The sequence below is a fragment of the Schistocerca piceifrons genome, chromosome 4 (genome assembly GCF_021461385.2).
Source record: "Schistocerca piceifrons isolate TAMUIC-IGC-003096 chromosome 4, iqSchPice1.1, whole genome shotgun sequence".
Classification (NCBI taxonomy): Eukaryota; Metazoa; Arthropoda; class Insecta; order Orthoptera; family Acrididae; genus Schistocerca; species Schistocerca piceifrons.
Genome location: NC_060141.1, coordinates 74,292,414 through 74,311,714, shown reverse-complemented (window position 1 = coordinate 74,311,714; position 19,301 = coordinate 74,292,414). Strand labels below are relative to the sequence as shown.

Below are 19,301 nucleotides of genomic sequence, written 5' to 3'. Positions count from 1 at the left end.
CCCAAAATTTACTTAATGAAGACACGGTTGGAGGCATTTGGGAAATAAGATAATGAAGCATGATCACTTCTTTAAATGGCAAATAAAGGGAACACATTGTTTAATTGGATGGAATGTGTACTGTTTAAGGAACTAGTTGGGAATTTGTAATTAGAACACTGTAAAAAATTGTATGTATAATTTATTAGCAACTTCACATTTGGTCCTGTCCCCTCTGTGGCTATTTTCCTCTGAGAACATTCTTCCTTAGCACACGAATTTAAAAAATATCCAGCAGACATCTGCACATTGATGTTCCAACTTATCCCATGTGTGTTCTGAATTAATTTCAGTTCTGCTGCAATATGGAAGGTAGGTTTGTTGTTTCTCTCCGGCAGATATCTGTGGATTGCTGGATAATCATTATCTGCCACATTAGACAGAATGGCTGATTTGATGGCTTTGGCCTAGTTTGCATGGGCATTCAGTTTTACACTGTATCTTTTTCCTCTCCTTAATGACTACCTGTCAACAGTCTTGCCGCAGTGGTAACACCAGTTCTCGTCAGTTCACTTAAGTTAAGTGCTGTTGGGCTGGGCTGGCACTTGGACATGTCACCGCCTGGATCTGCCAAGTACTGTTGGCAAGCATGCTGCACTCAGCCCTTGTAAAGCCAATTGAGGAGCTACTTGATTAATAAGTCTAAACTGACAATGACTGGGAGAATGATGTGCTAACCATATGCCCCTCCATAACCACATCTGTGACAGTGCCGAGGATGAGACAGCGGCCGGTCGGTACCATTGGGCCTTCGAGGCCTGTTTGGACAGTTTTTGTTTTGTAATGACTACCCACCATGTATTCTGGAACATACTGGTTAGTTTTCTCCACATGTGGCTGTGGGAGTGTTGTGGCTGACCGCCACCTGCTGACGTCTTCAGCCTTTGCTGGGTCTGGAGGAGACATCCGTCTACATGGCAGTCTCCTCTTTCCAAGTGCACTTCCAGGGACAGCAGTTTGTTTCAGACCAACTATCTTTCTTGACACAGAAGTGAATGTCATTTACAGAATACTTGCAATTTGATAGCCTCATGGGTCTTCTTAGTTTTGGTGCTGTAATTACTTAATGACCTTTACATATTGTTGTTTTCTCATTCGCCCCTCAAACCCTTTAATGAAAATCAATTAGTTATGATTACAGGCAACAATTTCTGGAATCATTTATGCAGATATGAGGAAAAGTATTGTGCTCCTTTTCAATTTGCACATTTACTTATTTTATTACATGTTACTTGACCTTTTGCAAGGCATGGCAAGATTCCCATTTCACTACTATGTAGAACACCTTCCAACATTGGAAACCAACTTTAAAATGTGCTTCTGACAATGATAGCTGAAAGAAAGCTAATCATTCACCCTCTTCTTGTTAAGCTTTTTTAAACAGACTGTGACTGCTTTGGAGGTAGATAATACACAGCTCAACAGAAGTTTCGAATACTATCGTAAAATGTTGTCTACAATAATACAGGTCTCATTGACCTACGCACTTCATGCATTATCCAGTTAGCGTCCATATATTGGATGGTGTTTACTACTGGCATGCTTTGTGGCCACTTCCCAGTCATGTAAACATACTGCTGCCACAGCAGCACACCGCGAGCAGTCCAGTATCGACAACAACTTTGTTCAGTAGAAGCAGGCAACATTTTGATAAAGTCAGGATAGTGGTCTTACTTTCGGCATGTCATACACAGCAAGATGTTGCCGATCAGTTACGTCTCACTCGAAGTGCTATGTGTAAGGTGCGGAGAAACTACAGAGAGATGGGAAATGTGAATGGTAGAGGCACCCAATATCGACTGCCAGAAATATTGGAAATGTCTTCTCCTGGGCAACAGGGATTCATATCTCAAACCAAAAAGTGCTTAGAAGATTGTATCAGGTGGTATTCGTTCCACAAGATCAATGAGACACTTGCACTGAACAAACATAACTGACACAATCTAAGGACCTGGGCTCTTGCACATGAACATTGGACTGCTGCACAATGGAGAAATGTCACGTTTGCTGACGTGACAAGTATTCGTTTTGTGACCGGAGACTAGATGTGTTAGGGTCTGGAGAAGTGCCAGATGACACCGGGTTCGCCGATACTTTCAAGAATTGCATTAGTTTGTGGAAGTGTAATGTTCTGGGTGGCAACAATGATGGTACAGCAGACACTTCTGATTACCATCTACAGCAATTTGAAAGGTACCCGATACCTCAGAGAGGTCCTACAAACGACTGTAAGGCCATACAGACGTGAAGCTGGTGACAACTTCATCCTAGTAGATGGCAATGCGAGACCACGCCGTACTCTAGCAGTGTCTCGGTATCTTCAAAGATGCAATATCGACTGAATGCATTAGCCAGCACCATTCCCAGACACGAATTCAATTGAGTGGGTGTGGGTCCTGTTGAAGGAGGCCATTGCACAGTGTCCGAATCCACCTGACAATCGTCAGGACCTCACGGAAACTGCCATTGAGGACTGGGACCCCATATCCCCAGATAAACTTGACGGTTTCATCCAGAGCATGTCTCACTGAGTGGAAGAACTCGTCTGTGTGGGGACAACATACTCACTACTCAAGACATAACCATTACCATAAGGTAAAGATTTTTCACTGTTTTTGTTTTCAGAATGAACACTTAGGAGAGTCCTTCCTTTGTTTTCTAATGATTCTTTTGTAGCCAAACAAAATCGTTCATGTTTTCAGAAGGAATTAAGCTTATTTTGTTAATAAAGGTACTGTACGAACTTCAACGATGTACTATAAGAAGTCATTGTAGTAAGCAATGTAATATTCCAAACTTTTGTTGAAGTGTGTGTCATTTCAATTGGTTCCCTTTCTCTTTCTCATTTTAAGACCAAGAAAAAGCTTTGCAAAGCAAGGAAAATCTGTATTTGCACATTTGTAAGTTTACAAGCAACATAACACTATCAAACTGTAAACTTGGAGAAAGTTTGCATGTTAATATTTGCAAGCTTGCAGTCTGACAACGTTATTCACTTGTGATTGGATGATTTGTTGCAGGCACTGCACTGATACAGGTTGCATATGTGCCATCTAATCTATTTATGTGATGACCATACTTAAGATACACTCCTGGAAATTGAAATAAGAACACCGTGAATTCATTGTCCCAGGAAGGGGAAACTTTATTGACACATTCCTGGGGTCAGATACATCACATGATCACACTGACAGAACCACAGGCACATAGACACAGGCAACAGAGCATGCACAATGTCGGCACTAGTACAGTGTATATCCACCTTTCGCAGCAATGCAGGCTGCTATTCTCCCGTGGAGACGATTGTAGAGATGCTGGATGTAGTCCTGTGGAACGGCTTGCCATGCCATTTCCACCTGGCGCCTCAGTTGGACCAGCGTTCGTGCTGGACGTGCAGACCGCGTGAGACGACGCTTCATCCAGTCCCAAACATGCTCAATGGGGGACAGAGGACGTGCATTGTCCTGTTGGAACAGCAAGTTCCCTTGCCGGTCTAGGAATGGTAGAACGATGGGTTCGATGACGGTTTGGATGTACCGTGCACTATTCAGTGTCCCCTCGACGATCACCAGTGGTGTACGGCCAGTGTAGGAGGTCGCTCCCCACACCATGATGCCGGGTGTTGGCCCTGTGTGCCTTGGTCGTATGCAGTCCCGATTGTGGTGCTCACCTGCACGGCGCCAAACACGCATACGACCATCATTGGCACCAAGGCAGAAGCGACTCTCATCGCTGAAGACGACACGTCTCCATTCGTCCCTCCATTCACGCCTGTCGCGACACCGCTGGAGGCGGGCTGCACGATGTTGGGGCGTGAGCGGAAGACGGCCTAACGGTGTGCGGGACCGTAGCCCAGCTTCATGGAGACGGTTGCGAATGGTCCTCGCCGATACCCCAGGAGCAACAGTGTCCCTAATTTGCTGGGAAGTGGCGGTGCGGTCCCCTACGGCACTGCGTAGGATCCTACGGTCTTGGCGTGCATCCGTGCGTCGCTGCGGTCCGGTCCCAGGTCGACGGGCACGTGCACCTTCCGCCGACCACTGGCGACAACATCGATGTACTGTGGAGACCTCACGCCCCACGTGTTGAGCAATTCGGCGGTACGTCCACCCGGCCTCCCGCATGCCCACTATACGCCCTCGCTCAAAGTCCGTCAACTGCACATACGGTTCACGTCCACGCTGTCGCGGCATGTTACCAGTGTTAAAGACTGCGATGGAGCTCTGTATGCCACGGCAAACTGGCTGACACTGACGGCGGCGGTGCACAAATGCTGCGCAGCTGGCGCCATTCAACGGCCAACACCACGGTTCCTGGTGTGTCCGCTGTGCCGTGCGTGTGATCATTGCTTGTACAGCCCTCTCGCAGTGTCCGGAACAAGTATGGTGGGTCTGACACACCGGTGTCAATGTGTTCTTTTTTCCATTTCCAGGAGTGTATTACAAGATGCTTGTTGCAAAATGACAGACTAATTTCACATTGCAATAAATATTTGATAGCTGCACACAGAAAATGAATTTTTAAACTAGTTTCCCCAGTGGTGTTCAATGAAACATGTCATAGGCTATCACAATCATGAGCAACTGTTAATGAGATAACACCCTGGATTAGCCAAGTTCTGAAAAGACTTGCAATTTTGTTCTACCTTTTGGGACTTATGCATCTTGTGTAATTTTACAGAAGCGTTTGTGAAAATTGTGGTGATGCAAAGAATCAACAGAATAAATCTCACCTCTGAGAATGTGTTGAACAAAATACTGCAATGCCTGAGGTTAGTTCTGCATGGTGTGTCAATACCGGTTTTTTACCAAGCCCTCAGCTTTAGACGAAAAAACTTTCAGGGAGGGTACCGAGTCCATTAAATGGACACAACCTGTTTAATTACTATGATAAATGACACCACTTTAAACAACCATTGATTACCCCAGATACTGACAAATTTATCCAGCATGATAGTTAGGTCTGTACTTTCAATTAGAAAATATTCTGCTAAAGTTCCTTCTTTGTTACTCAATATCATATTAAGACACAATGATGTCATTCATAGATTATTGGATATCTCTTATATCGTTATCTTAATGATGATGTCTTGATGATAGCAAGATTTCTCTTCCATTAGCTGGTTCTATGTTCTTTTTATGAATCCTCTTGATTGTCATTCTGAGTATCATCTAATCTCTATACTTTCAACAAACAGCTCAACACTTAAAACTACGTATAGGCCTACAGAAAATTCTGCAAAATCATTCATCTTTCAGTGTACCAAGCAAAAAAGAAAATGATTAAATGTCCCCCCTCCCCCCACATGCACACACACTCTTTTTGCGAAAATTATTAATGAGAACATATATTTTCTTTGCCAAAGAGGACAACAGAAAATAATCAAGCATTATTGAAATGCAGAATAGTATACAAGAAGAATCACAATCTAAATCTCTCCTCATTTTCCAATAAATATGGAACACTTCTGGTGAATAAAGAATGACTAACAAGATGGACCGCCACTCACCTTTATGATGTAGTGTTGAATGGCAGAAAGCCACTAAAAAGTATAAATGAGCTTTGATTCTTCTTTTTCTTTGGAAGAATAAATTTAAACAAATATCCGTCCTTTCTTCTGTTGACACACCAGAGTACGTAAGTAGTTATCCTTGGCGATGACAGTGTACTGAAATTTCCCGGCAGATTAAAATTGTGTACTACCCTGAGATTACTTCACAGACCCCCCACATTTCACAGGAAATCCTCCTCAAAATTGAGCAATCAAGGTACATCTCTTCACCCACCTTCACAATCTTAATTCTGTTCAAACAAATTTCGGGCTTGCAGTCAGTTGTAGGTTAATTTATCACACGATATTTCAACTGGGTACCTGCCAGTCGTCATCTGGTGAGCCATCGAAGATGTCGAAGAGTTTCAATAGCTCACTAGAAGAGGATTGCTATGTGCCAGTTGAAATATCGCATAATGAAATAGACGACGAACAGTTGCAAGCCTGAAATTAGTTTGAACGTTCAATTCACAGGGAAAATTTTAAAATTCACAGTCTCAATTTTGCTAGCACATCTCTCTTACTGTCTGAATTTCATACAAGTTCTCTTGCAACCATTACTGGAATATTATTCCTGTAAGAAAGGTGACTGCAGAGAATGGCTTAACCATAATCTAAAATTTGTTTCCAGGATGCAGCTGTGTGTACTGTTATGTACCTTCCTGAGAGATTAAAACTGTTCACTGGGTTGCAACTCAACTCTGGACTCATGCCTACCAGGTTATGCTCTTCTTGGCCATGCTACACAGGTAGGACGACAACCAATTTTCAGCTGTGTGTCCGATGTGTGTTTTACGTGCCTGAGTGGATGAACAGCTGATCTTGAATTCGAAGCTACTTGTCATTATTTTCATCAATTACTCACATATTCATCTTTGTGGAATCCTATGCACCTCTACAGAATTCACGTGTAGCGATAACACAGTTTACCTGCTTGGTCTGATATCACATTTCACAAATAACCTGTGTATATCCACACAAGAAAACAAAATATTTAACTAAAGTCTAATATACAATAATAAAAAAAACCCAAGAGTTACTAATAGTTGTTCTATTTTAATGAGTACAGTAAAATTTATATACATGTAACCTAAAATCACAGCATGCTAACTATTGAAATTAGCAGAAAACAACTGGTAAGAGTAAAGTTGGCAGGGGAAGGCATATGCATAAAACATTACTAAAATTATCTTATTATTAGGCTAGTGTGGGAGTACACAATGTCTACACATCACTTGTGCAATGGAGAAAAATTAGAAATTTTATTATGAAACATTTTGCATTCCAATAGGCACAAGGAGTCCTGTAACGTGTCTCATACCCAATAACTCTGTGAAAATATAGGAATCAGAACATATTTTATAGAAAGTACTACTACAATATTTTTTTGATTGTCTCCAGTCTCATATATGACCTCGATGTTTGGTCCTTTCCCCCAGATCAACCTACAAACTCGCCTCTTATAATTTTTGTCATATAATCTTTACAAGGTTTTGCTTTCTGTCAACCAATTTACTGTCAGATACAAATTTTAGGATTGTGTAGACAAAATTTCATGCATTATTTATCACTATGAATCAAAATACCATACGCAACCATGAAACAACTGGAGATTAGCCAGGTAATGCTAAGGATTTGTTCAAGTTTGTATCAATATCAATTCATCACTTGCTCCCAAATTTACAGAAAAGAAGTTTCTTGATTTTGAAAGTATAGAGACCGTTATGCAAGAACCACGTATCTGTACTTTCAATTCTGTTTTGAAGGAGGAGTAATTTTCCACAGTCAGAGTTTATAATGTAGAGTCATTATAACCAATAAAAAGAGACAAAAATATAAAACTGAAGTTTGCATGGCTTAAAAACTTAATGCTGTATCTGATAAGTTCCACACAACTTAAATGCAATATATCAGATATGATTTGTGACAGTGCCATTTTCTGTTATTTCAAAAATTTAATTCTGCAATTTGTGTGTTAAAGAAATATTGTACTGAAAATCACAATCACTCCCAGCATATGCAGAAGTCATATACGATTTGCCTGAACACAAAAATGTTTGTGTGTAATGACATATTAATCCTTTTTCTTCAATGGTGCTGAAGCGAAAACTATGTATATACAACTGGGGACTAATTCCATTTATTTACTGTATATAAAAAATCTTTTACTATATTTTCACAAAGTAACATCCTAATATTCCATTATTTGGACAAATGAAGATGTCTCAACATGACTACACCTCCAACCACATATTAAAACGATTTCTCGGGAGGTGGGGGATGCGCTCCAGAACGCTTGCAATATAGGCTACACTAAAGTGAGTTATGTCGATAAGGCCGCAGATAAAACGAACACATACACAACATGAACATTAGCATGCTACGAACAAAAATTTACAAGACTGTAAGCTACCCAGCTTATATATGCAACATGGATGCACAATGAACACCAAGAAACTGAATAGTGGATGTTAAGCACAAAAAAGTACTGAACTTGCCCTTTAACTGCTTTGAATCAATGAATTCTGCATGCATAGGTTAGAGTGATACGTCACTAATGAGGTTTTGTTGAAACAAATGCACAACAAGTCCAGAGTAAAGTGAAGCAAAATTAATTTGCATGTGCACATACTTTCCTTCAGTATGGTCGTCTTGAGCAATTAGCGTGGAAGATGGCCACACAAATACAACTTCCTTTTTCATTTATGAACTACATTTTGACACCTGCAGCAGCTGAATATGCTTTCTTTACAAAGGAAATATATCTCACGAAACAACAATATAATCAATAATAAAAGAAAAAAGTTCTTGCTAAGGTTACTTTACTCCCTGGTACAACACATTAAATACTGTTTCTAACTGTGACTCTCTACCACAACACAGCAAAAATTAAGGTGGCTGGTGAAACAGTTGTGAATAAATGCGTAAACATATTGTTTTAAGTTACAAAATCTCAACTCCCAAAGTTCTTCATGCAAAAAGACAGTTTGCTTCATAAGAAAGAAAAATTTTATAATTTTATTAAAGTACTTGAGTTCAAAGAAATCCATTAACCAAATATTATTTATTATATTTACTGTTCATATGTAACTGAGGCCCACCTTCAGCAGATTATACACTGATTTCAGAAAATGCTCAAACGATAAACAAATTACATAGAATATAGAAAAGTGATCACGATATCGAAGAATGCTCTTCGAAGATAAGGAGGTAATCTTTCTCACCCACCTTCAACTGTTAATGCTATAATTTTGTATAATATAATCTCATTATCAACATGTAGCCAATTATATGTGGTCAACTTCCAATTCTCTCCTTCCTAAATGATGATAAATGTTATCGATATCTCTCCAAATATTATAGGCCTGACAGTCTCATTAAGAATACAGTTATGATGAAATTAAACTATTGCTTTAAAAAAAAATAAAAAACCTTTAAATCTGCAACAATTTTAAATGTTTGAACTAATGATTTAGATGTTAGAAACTTTTAGCTTGCATGACAAAATCAGCAGTACTTGACACATTGATTGCATAAGAGACTGAGGTAACCACTAAACTTAATACTTATACCTATTTGTAGGTTTTATGTATGAAAATTGACTACGAAAATAACAAACGTGACAAGTCAGTATTACCATTCTAATTTTCACACAAAAATATGTACATATCTTTCAACATGATAACACAATGTACAAACAGAGTAAAGTAAAGGAATAATAATAGCAGTAGCAAGAATATTAATAATCACAATAATAAACAAGAACAACAACAACTTCTTCAAAATCTCATTGTGTAAGCAATAAAAGTCGAGGAAAGGACTAATTATTGACATACATTACATGGAAACTTCAGTTTTCATAAATAAATCATTCACACAATAATTATAAACTTAATGTATGTTCCTAAATCTACAGCACTTGCAGGGCAGGGTGGAAGTTTAGTTTTAGTTCAGCCTAGAAAAGTACCTTTACTGGGAAAATATCTATTACAACATTTTATATACAGCTTTACTGTCTTCAACATATACTTTTTATGTACATTAACAGACCTATGAAGACAATGCACAAAAAGTGTGTTGTGCTTACTAAGACATATGACATTACAAACTGCAGTATTCCACATCAGTTAACCAAAACAATATGCTTTGTACAGAAAAGTTTTCATCATTTGTTCTAATACGTCCTAATACACCAGAGATTAAAAGGAAAAGCACTACACAAACAACTGATATTTGCAGATGTACATTTCCTTATGTCTATCTTTTTGCCTTTTGCACAGTACTCAATGGTACATAAGTCAGATGACAATCCAGGAAATTAACATGAAACAAAATATTTCTCAATACTGCAAGATAAATCTTAAATGGAAGATTCTTCTCTGTTTTCACATAAGATAAACTTCAGATGTTTTCAAAAAATATTCCTCTGTTACAGCCATTACATTTACATTAAATTCTCATATTTTCTTGCAAGGAAAAAAAATAATGGTTTGAAGATTCATGAAATTAAAATGACACAGACCAGTAACAGTTTAAGAAAGTCACCATTATGTTTCGCTGACCCCTCTTCGCTTGGATTCAGGAGAATTCTGGTGAAAATAAAAGTGAGACTTTAGTCTGTTCTGAGAAACAGTCCAATGCTACATATATTGGTTGATAAATTTTATGCCTTTTAAAAACTGATATTTTCACATAGCACATATGGGAAAAAAATATAGCTAACAGAAGTTGTGAGAATAACTTTTAAAACATTAACCAAGAGAAAGTGTTAATAAAATGGTAATATATCAAAACTCATGCTGACATTAACAAATGAGTGGTGAGTATGCTTAGCAATTTTGCCAAAATTGCTCACTCCAGTTTCAGTATTACTGCACACAGTAAAAAGTACACAACACTAATACCACATTCTATTTCAATGTTTACTCCGCTTAAGACAAAACAAGCTGAAGCCTAAAATTCTGGAAGGCCCAGAAAATTATCTGTGTCTCAAGAAATACCCACTGTCTCATGCTACATGCAAAGACAAGGTCACCCACTTATCTCAGAAAATTTTACCTCTTCCCGTAATATTTTCCCAGAAATCACAAAATTAAATACCCAGGTTTAATCAAAATGCTCATAATTGAAAACATAATATTATTCTTGAATACACACAGTACACAATGAATGCCAGAAAAAAATTCAGTTTCATAATGTAAGGTTTCGAAGTCTATATAGATCCATTGCAAGCGATGTGAAAATGGAGATTAAGCATGTAATCAAATAATTAATTTGATTGCTAAATGGAAATTCTTACCAGTACTGTCTGTTTAATTACTTTAATTTTATGTAGTTAATATTGGAAGGAATGAGGTTTTTAAAATAATACCTTTACAAATTAATGCAGGAGCTTGTGTTTGACAGATATTTTAACTATTAGAGAGTTATGCGCATGTCAGAGACAACAAAAAAGAACAGCTATTGGACGACATTCTGGTATGGGTGATTTAAATAAGGAAACACCAAACACAACACATTAACTGCATATGAAAAACTGTTCTACTGCTCATCTTTGATGATCAGATGTTGCGCTCCACTTCTTTCCTAGGCCCATCGACAGCCACAAAATTTAAAACTTTTCTCTAGAATTTGGCTGGCAGGAGTTTCTAATCTTCTCTCCGTAATGGCTCAAACAATATAATTATCTGTGACATACCCATCACATCATAAAACAGAACACTCACCATTCAGTTATTAGCTATGTTAAAAAATAGATATAAATAAGCAAAAATGTTCAAGTATTATTAGATAATTTGTACAAAAAGTCACTTAAATTTTCTGAAATTTATTGGAGTGAAACCTTTTAAGGAAAAAAGCAGAGACAATGTAAAATTTTATCTACAAAGCATACTATAAGGTAAAGTATCACAGAGAAATAAAAAGTACATTTTTAAAACATCACAGTCTCTAAGTTATTTGGTTATATTTAAATGTATCAGACCATGCCATCATGCTCATTTGTAAGAGTGTGGTTGACATGAAGATGTCAATGTTGAAAATTTTGACAGATCACATTTTGGAAAGCAAAAAGATTTTGTCTGTATATAAATTACTTTCTTCAATTAGACAAGAAATAGAAAGGGCACTGACTTAGGTTATACAAAAGACAAAGGTCAATAATAACAATCACTAATACTTAGACTTACACTGTCAGCATTGTTAGGACACAGTTTCTTGTAGACGCTTTCAATAAAGTTCCTCCTGTAAACATAAAAAATATAAAATTTCAGAAAATGAATTTATTTACAAAACAAGTTAAGAAATTTGAACACAAACAAAAACTGAACATTCAGGCTGCTAATGGCAACAGGGGGTGGGACTGGAGGTATCCAATAGTCCAATATGGAACGTATTTGAAATGCTTGGTCGATGAGTAGCTCACAACAGTGCGACAGTGCTGCTGCTGTTGATACAAAGCAGAACGATAGCAACAATAAATAAAATAAACATTGCATTACTACCACAACAACAGTTGCCAAAGTTGACATTTTGTCAGAAAGGAACCCAAGGAATTTTGCAGAGCGAGAAAAAAGTGGTGGATGAAATATTAGTGTTTCGCAAGATGAGTCAGTGAAATTTGTGGTGTCTCATATGCTCGACTGTGCGGGCAATGTACATGAGGATTACAACGATGATGATACATGCCTAACAAGTGAAAGTAATATTGAAACAGGTGTTGAGTCATGCAGTTAATCATCCTTTACAGACAGAGAGCCATATATCACATCTCCAGTGAAATGTCGTAAAGGGCAATCATTGTCCAAGAAGCAGGTACTAAACATAATTACATACACAGATCATCATCAGCACCGTAGTAAAAAGCAATTAAGAACAGACTTCAAATAAGTCTGCAGCAATATTATAATCAAGGGAAGATAAGACATACTTGTTTCAAAAACTGGTGTTTGCACATTTCTAGGATGCTTGATAAATTTACAGGATGTGCATGATGATGACCTACTACATTATGCACATCAAATTGATGGGACATAGATTACAGTGATTTCAAGGGAAATAGTGAATGATTTCAAGGGAAACAGTGAACGGTTTGCATAACTTAAACAGTTCTACAGAATTGGAAGACACAAGATAATAAAATTTCAAATGTAGCCTCAACATGATGATGCACAGCAACTTGTGGAATAGGCCCCAAAATTTATAAACTAAACAAACTTATCCTACCATTCTGAATGGAATTTGTTTTAAATTCTGACTAATCAGGATTTGGAGAGGAAATGCATATGAAAGGAAGATTAACTAACAACAATGCCTTAACACATTAGTATACAATTATGCCAACTGTTAATCCGGATAGTAAATTGGCTGGAAAGTTATTTATTATGCTTCAAGAAGTAGGGGGTGCTCTGTCCCCCCCTCCCTCCCCAATTCTCTCTTGTGTGTGAGACCTTGCAAGGGCAGTATGGAATATTTAAGTCACAGAAAGCAACAGTGGAAAATTGGCGTAAGAGAACTACAACTACGGTATGAGCACTGCTTTTGGCCAACAGCTGGTCAAAATAACTTGCTTTTGCTTGATTCCTGGTATGCATATAAAAACCATACTCTTCAGAGTAGATTATCCCTCCCAAAAAGTGTGTGACACTGCAATTTAAACCATCTGGAACCAATGAACAAATTCAGCCCCTGAATAGTTGTTTTTTCCATGCTTATAACACTTTATCTGCAGCTATGCATTGAAGGATAGCCAGTTTCACAATAAGCTCCAAGATGTTACAACAATATGATTCCTAGCTGAAAATCCTGCATGGTTTGTAACTCCCAAGGAGTTCATCCGTGCGATCTGTGTGATCACTGTGACATGCCATTTTTCATTCAGTACTCATTGTACAAGTTAATGGTTTGTTTTGAACATTTCGTGGATGTCAACAATGGCCAGGTTGTGAAGTGTAATTCATATATCCCATAGAAGGTTGATCTCTGCACTGCCTGGACACTCATTTTCTGTCACCCTCTCCCGATACATATGGTGCGCCATTATCACCTAAAATTTGTCCTGTCATAACTGTTCACACAACACTTTCAAATGAGCCTTACTAACGATTGAACTTGTGACCTTGAACTCAAGGTGTTCCTTGCTAGTAATTACTTAAACTTACAAAATGAAATCTTAGTGATGATATAAATAAAGAAATTATTTGGACTACTTTAATATTTATTAAAATTCTGTTCACACTAAAAAATAATGTGAATATATTTGATGCCAGAAACATGATAAGTAGATTTAGGACGGAGTATTTTCTGCGTAATTAACAAAAATGTAATCAGTATTGTTTATACACAGCATTTCAATAATATTTCCTTAAAGAATTGTGACTTATTTTGTATCACATTCCATACATTTCATTTGCAACTACCGGGTGATGATATTTTTTGTAATTGCCAACAAGTTTTGTAATTAGAATTGGCAAGTTTGTTGTATGTAACATTATACTGATTGTTATAAAAGGTTTATAAGGAGTGTAAAAGGGCAAGTAGGTGGCCAGTAGTATATAAGATTTCGATAAGGACTCTGTGGCATAATAAAGAGTACACCTGAAACAACAACTGTCTTTACACAATTATTGAGAACCATGCAGTCCTCCAGATCCTTTTCAATTAAGAAATTTCTGGGTAATAGCATCTGCAGCAAAAGCACTGGAACATCAAGAGTAAGAAAAGTTCACGACATTATTATTCTGAAGATACTGAGTCACACTCATCAAATTACAAGAACTTAATTTACATCTACCATCAAGCGTTTCTGAAGAAGAGAAATTTGTTAACATCAAGTATAGATTTTAGTGTCAGGAAGTCGTTTCTGAAAGTATTTGTATGGAGTGTAGCCATGTATGGAAGTGAAACATGGACGATAAATAGTTTGGACAAGAAGAGAATACAAGCTTTTGAAATGTGGTGCTACAGAAGAATGCTGAAGATTAGATGGGTAGATCACATAACTAGTGATGAAGTATTGAATAGAATTGGGGAGGAGTATGTGGCACAACTTGACAAAAAGGAGGGACCGGTTAGTAGGACATGTTCTGAGGCATCAAGGGATCACAAATTCAGCATTGGAGGGCAGCGTGGAGGGTAAAAATCTTAGAGGGAGACCAAGAGATGAATACACTAAGCAGATTCAGAAGGATGTGGGTTGCAGTAAGTACTGGGAGATGAAGAAGCTTGCACAGGATAGGGTAGCATGGAGAGCTGCATCAAACCAGTCTCAAGACTGAAGACCACAACAACAACCATCAACTATACAAACAGATGATCAACTTTCAGTTTATTTTCTTTTTGGGACATCTGTTTTATCCCCACTGTTACAGTTACACTGCAGACTGCTACTACTTCTCCTTCCTGAAACGTTTCTACTTATGCATACGGGTAATGCAGGAGTAGGTTTAATAATGAATAAGAAAGTAGGCATGCAGGTAAGCTACCATTAACAGCATAGTTAATGCAGTATTTTAGCCAAGACAGATACAAAACCAACACCCACCACAGTGGTACAAGCTTATAAGCCAATTAGGTCTGCAGGTGATGAAGAGATTAAAGAAATGTGTGATGAGGTAAAAGAAAATATTCATATAGTTCAAGGAGATGAAAATTTAGTAGTCGTGGGGGACAGGAATTCGATAGCAGGAAGAGGAAGAGAGGGAAGAGTAGTAGGTGAATATGGACTGGGGAAAAGGAATGAAAGAGCAAGCCACCTGGTAGAATTTTGCACAGAGCATAATTTAATCATAGCTAACACTCAGTTTAAGATTCGTGAAAGAAGGCTGTATACATGGAAGAGACCTGGAGACACCAGAAGGTTTCAGATAGATTAAAGATTTAGGAACTAATTTTTAAGTTGTGAGACATTTCCAGGGCAGGTGTGTACACTCACCGCAATTTATTCATTATGAACTGTGGATTAAAACTGAAGAAACTGCAAAGAGTAGGAATTTAAGGAGACAAGATCTGGATAACCTGAAAGAACCAAAGGTTGTAGAGAGTTTAAGAGAGAGCATTAGGGAATGATTGACAAGGGGAAAGAAATTCACTAGAAAAAGAATGGGTAGCTTTGAGAGATGAAATAGTGAAGGCAACAGAGGATCCAATAGGTAAAAAGACTAGGCCTTGTAGAAATCCTTGGGTAACACAAGAGATATTGAATTCAGTTGATGAAAGGAGAAAATATAAAAATGCAGTAAATGAAACAGGCGAAAGGGAATACAAACATCTTGAAAAATGTGATCAACAGGAAGTGCAAAATGGCTAAGCAGTAATGGGTAGAAGCATATAACACCAGGGGTAAGATAAGTGACACCTGCAGGAAAATTAAAGAGACCTTTGGAGAAGAGAGATGAACCTGTATGAATAGCAACAGCTCAGATAGAAAACCAGTCCTAAGCAAAGAAGGGAAAGCAGAAAGGTGGAAGGAGTATATAGAGGGTCTACACAAGGGAGATGTACTTAAGAGCAATATTATGGAAAGGGAAGAGGACATAGATGAAGATGAAATGGGAGGTATGATACTGCGTGAAGAATTTGACAAAGCTTCGAAAGACCTAAGTCGAAACAAGGCCCTGGGAGTAGGCAACATTGTTAGAATTACTGATAGCCTTGGGAGAGTTAGCCATGACAAAACTCTTCCATCTGGTGAGAAAGATGTATGAGACAAGCAAAATACCCTCAGACATTCATGAAAAATGTAATAATTCCAGTTCCAAAGAAAGCAGGTTCTGAAGGGTGTGAAAATTACCAAACTGTCAGTTTAATAAGTCACGACTGCAAATACTAACATGAATTCTTTACAGAAGAATGGAAAGACTGGTAGAAACCAACCTTGGGGAAGATCAGTTCGGATGTAGGAAAATATGAGGCAATACTGGTTAAGGAATGGCAAACCTACTGCTGTAGCATATGTAGACTTAGAGAAAGCTTTTGACAGTACTGACTGGAATACTCTCTTCAAATTCTGAGGCTAGCAGGGGTAAAATACAGGAAGTGAAAGGCTGTTTACAACAGAAATACAAAAACCAGATGATAGTTGTATGAGTCTTAGGGCATGAAAGGGATTAGATTATATTATATTCAGTGTTCATTCCATAGATTCAAAAATGAGACGATTCTTTTGGGTGTGGAACAAGTTAGAAAGTATAGCATAGCATAAAACACACAAAACATTTGAATATAATACTCAGTACCCTGAGGAGAATGTTAAAATATGTGAATACATTTCAGTAAACTGGAACTGCTAATATTTACAGAATTAATACACTGTCAAAATGAAACATAGTTACACACTTTTAATAAATTTATCATACACAAAATATACCTAATCTCAACTGTTGTGACCAAGTGCTGTCAGAACTGAAATGTAACTTAAGCTGGTCTAATAGCCCCTGTTAAGATACTCATCTATAGAGTACAAGGAGTTGCCTATCAAAAAGTCTTTCAAACTCTGTTTAAACCATGCTTTATCTGAAACCAAGTTTTTAGTGGTTGCTGACAATCTATTGAAAATGTGCGTTTCTGAGTATTGGATCCCTTTTGAACCAACGTAAGTGATTTTATGTCTGTACGTAGATTGTTCTTATGCCTAGTATTGATACTATGTATTGAGCTATTGGTTGGAAATAGAGATATATTACTCGCGACAAATTTCATTAAGGAATAAATATACTGAGGAGTGGCTAGAATATTAAGTTCCTTGACCAGGTTTCAACATGATGTTCTTGAATTGACACCACAAATGATTCTTACTACACGCTTTTGCCCACTAAAAACTTTTGCTCGGTTTGATGAGTTGCCCCAGAATATGATCCCATAAGATGTAATAGAATGAAAGTACGCAAAGTATGCAAGTTTTTTTTGTATTTATATCTCCTACATCTGACATAATTCTCATTGCAAATACAGACTTGCTTAGGTGCCTCAGCAGTTCTGTGGCATTCCCTTCCCAGCTGAATTTGTTATCAAAGTGTAACCCAGAAATTTAGTACTGTCAACCTCTTCAATCTGTTCTTCTTTACATGTTACACACATGCTGGAAGGAAATCTCTTATAGGTTCTGAACAGTATATAGTGTTTCTTTCGAAGTTTAATGACAGTGAAGTAGCTTTAAATCATTTATTAATGTCAGTGAAAATTTGATAGACAGCATTTCTCAATATGTACTTGATGTGCTACTTATTGCAATGTTCATATCATCTGCAAACAAAACAACCTTAGCATCTGGCAGTATATCAGAGAAGATCATTAATATGCACAAGAAAAAGGAACAGACCCAAGGTGGAACCTTGAGGAACACCACATATAATTAATTCCCAATCAGATGCAGACAGATTGCTTACTCCAGAGGTATTTCGCAACTACACCCTTTGTTTCCTGTTAGTTAGGTAAGACTCGAACCATTTTGCTGCACTACAGGTGATACCATAATATTCTAATTTACTTATGAGAAAGCTGTGAGTCACACAATCAGAGGCATTTGTCAGGTAATAGAAAATGCCAGTAGCCTTTAATCTGTTATCTAATGAATTAAGTACATTCTCACTGTATGTGGAAATAGCCTTCTGTATATCGGAAGCCATAAGGAACCCAAACTGTGACTTGGACAATATGTTATTTGCATCTCCTTAAGCATGTAACTGCATATAACATATTGTCAATTAGAGGTTATGGCATTTTCTGTTACCTGAAAAATGCCTCCGATTGTGTAACTTCACAAAAAATATAATTACAACATGAAATGCTCCCCTTGAGCAAATTTTTAATAGGAAAATACCTATAACTTTAAAAATAGTCTTGCATGGCATTGCAGTTTTGAAAGCACTGTGGCAGATGCAATGCCACTTTACACTCTGAGCATTCCCACACTGTTCTGCTTTGTATTTTGTATTTTATGCAAACTTTGATTTTTTTAAGGCATTGGATTGATATGTTTTGGGAAGCAGTCCAAATATTGTGCTAGAATCATCTAGTGATGATTTTCCACATTTTTTTGTAATCCAGAACAGGACTTTTTTAAGCATTGCCTCTTTTACGTTTGTTCAGTAATCAACATGTGTTTCCTTTCTCTGACCATGTATAGTTCTTTTGGATAATGGACATATTGAATAAAACCATATCTTGACACACAAAAAAAAGTATGGTCCAACTTTCCTTCCCACGGAATTGACTCTTTATGTTTATGCCTGGTCTGCATTTGTTTCCAAGAGACAGACTGAAAACAGTAGAGCAAGGAGTTAATGTAAATTTTGATGTGTGTAACAATGTTGAAACAGAATGTATGCATATTGGAAAGAGAAAGGTTGCTAAAGCAAACAAATCTGTTGATCAATGACCAGTACTGAAAGTTGACAGAATTCTCAGACCTAACAGTTGAGAGATCTGTTTCTAAACAGTAGCATTGAATGTAGATGCACAGAAAGTAGTTTTCAGTGTGTATGCAATGTTCAATGGAATTGTCGTTGAAAAATGTTTTTATGATCAAAAATTGTTTTTGCGTGTGCCACTGAAATAGCAAATGATGTTTTGAATAATATGATTAATGTTTCATCGAATATTTAAAAAATAGATATAAGGGCAGGGAGTCACAGATGAGAGTATTAAAATCCTAGTGGTAAACTGCTGAAGCATTCACAACAAAGTGCCAGAGTTTGAAGCCCTCACGAAAAGC

General features: G+C 37.4%; 1 protein-coding gene across 7 annotated transcripts in view; it reads right to left on the bottom strand.

Moving 5' to 3' along the window:
- The window catches only part of LOC124794992 (protein phosphatase 1B), a 228,502-nt gene that overhangs the window by 69,500 nt on the left and 139,701 nt on the right, over positions 1 to 19,301 (bottom strand). For 5 of the 7 annotated variants that reach the window (XM_047258742.1, XM_047258738.1, XM_047258739.1 and 2 more), the window contains exons 6-7: positions 11,779 to 11,833; positions 6,627 to 10,179 (exon numbers count right to left, since the gene is read on the bottom strand). In XM_047258742.1, the coding sequence (XP_047114698.1) occupies positions 10,138 to 10,179; positions 11,779 to 11,833 (97 nt within the window). In that variant the 3' untranslated portion in view covers positions 6,627 to 10,137. The other 2 variants (XM_047258744.1, XM_047258743.1) reach the window with 2 other exon arrangements.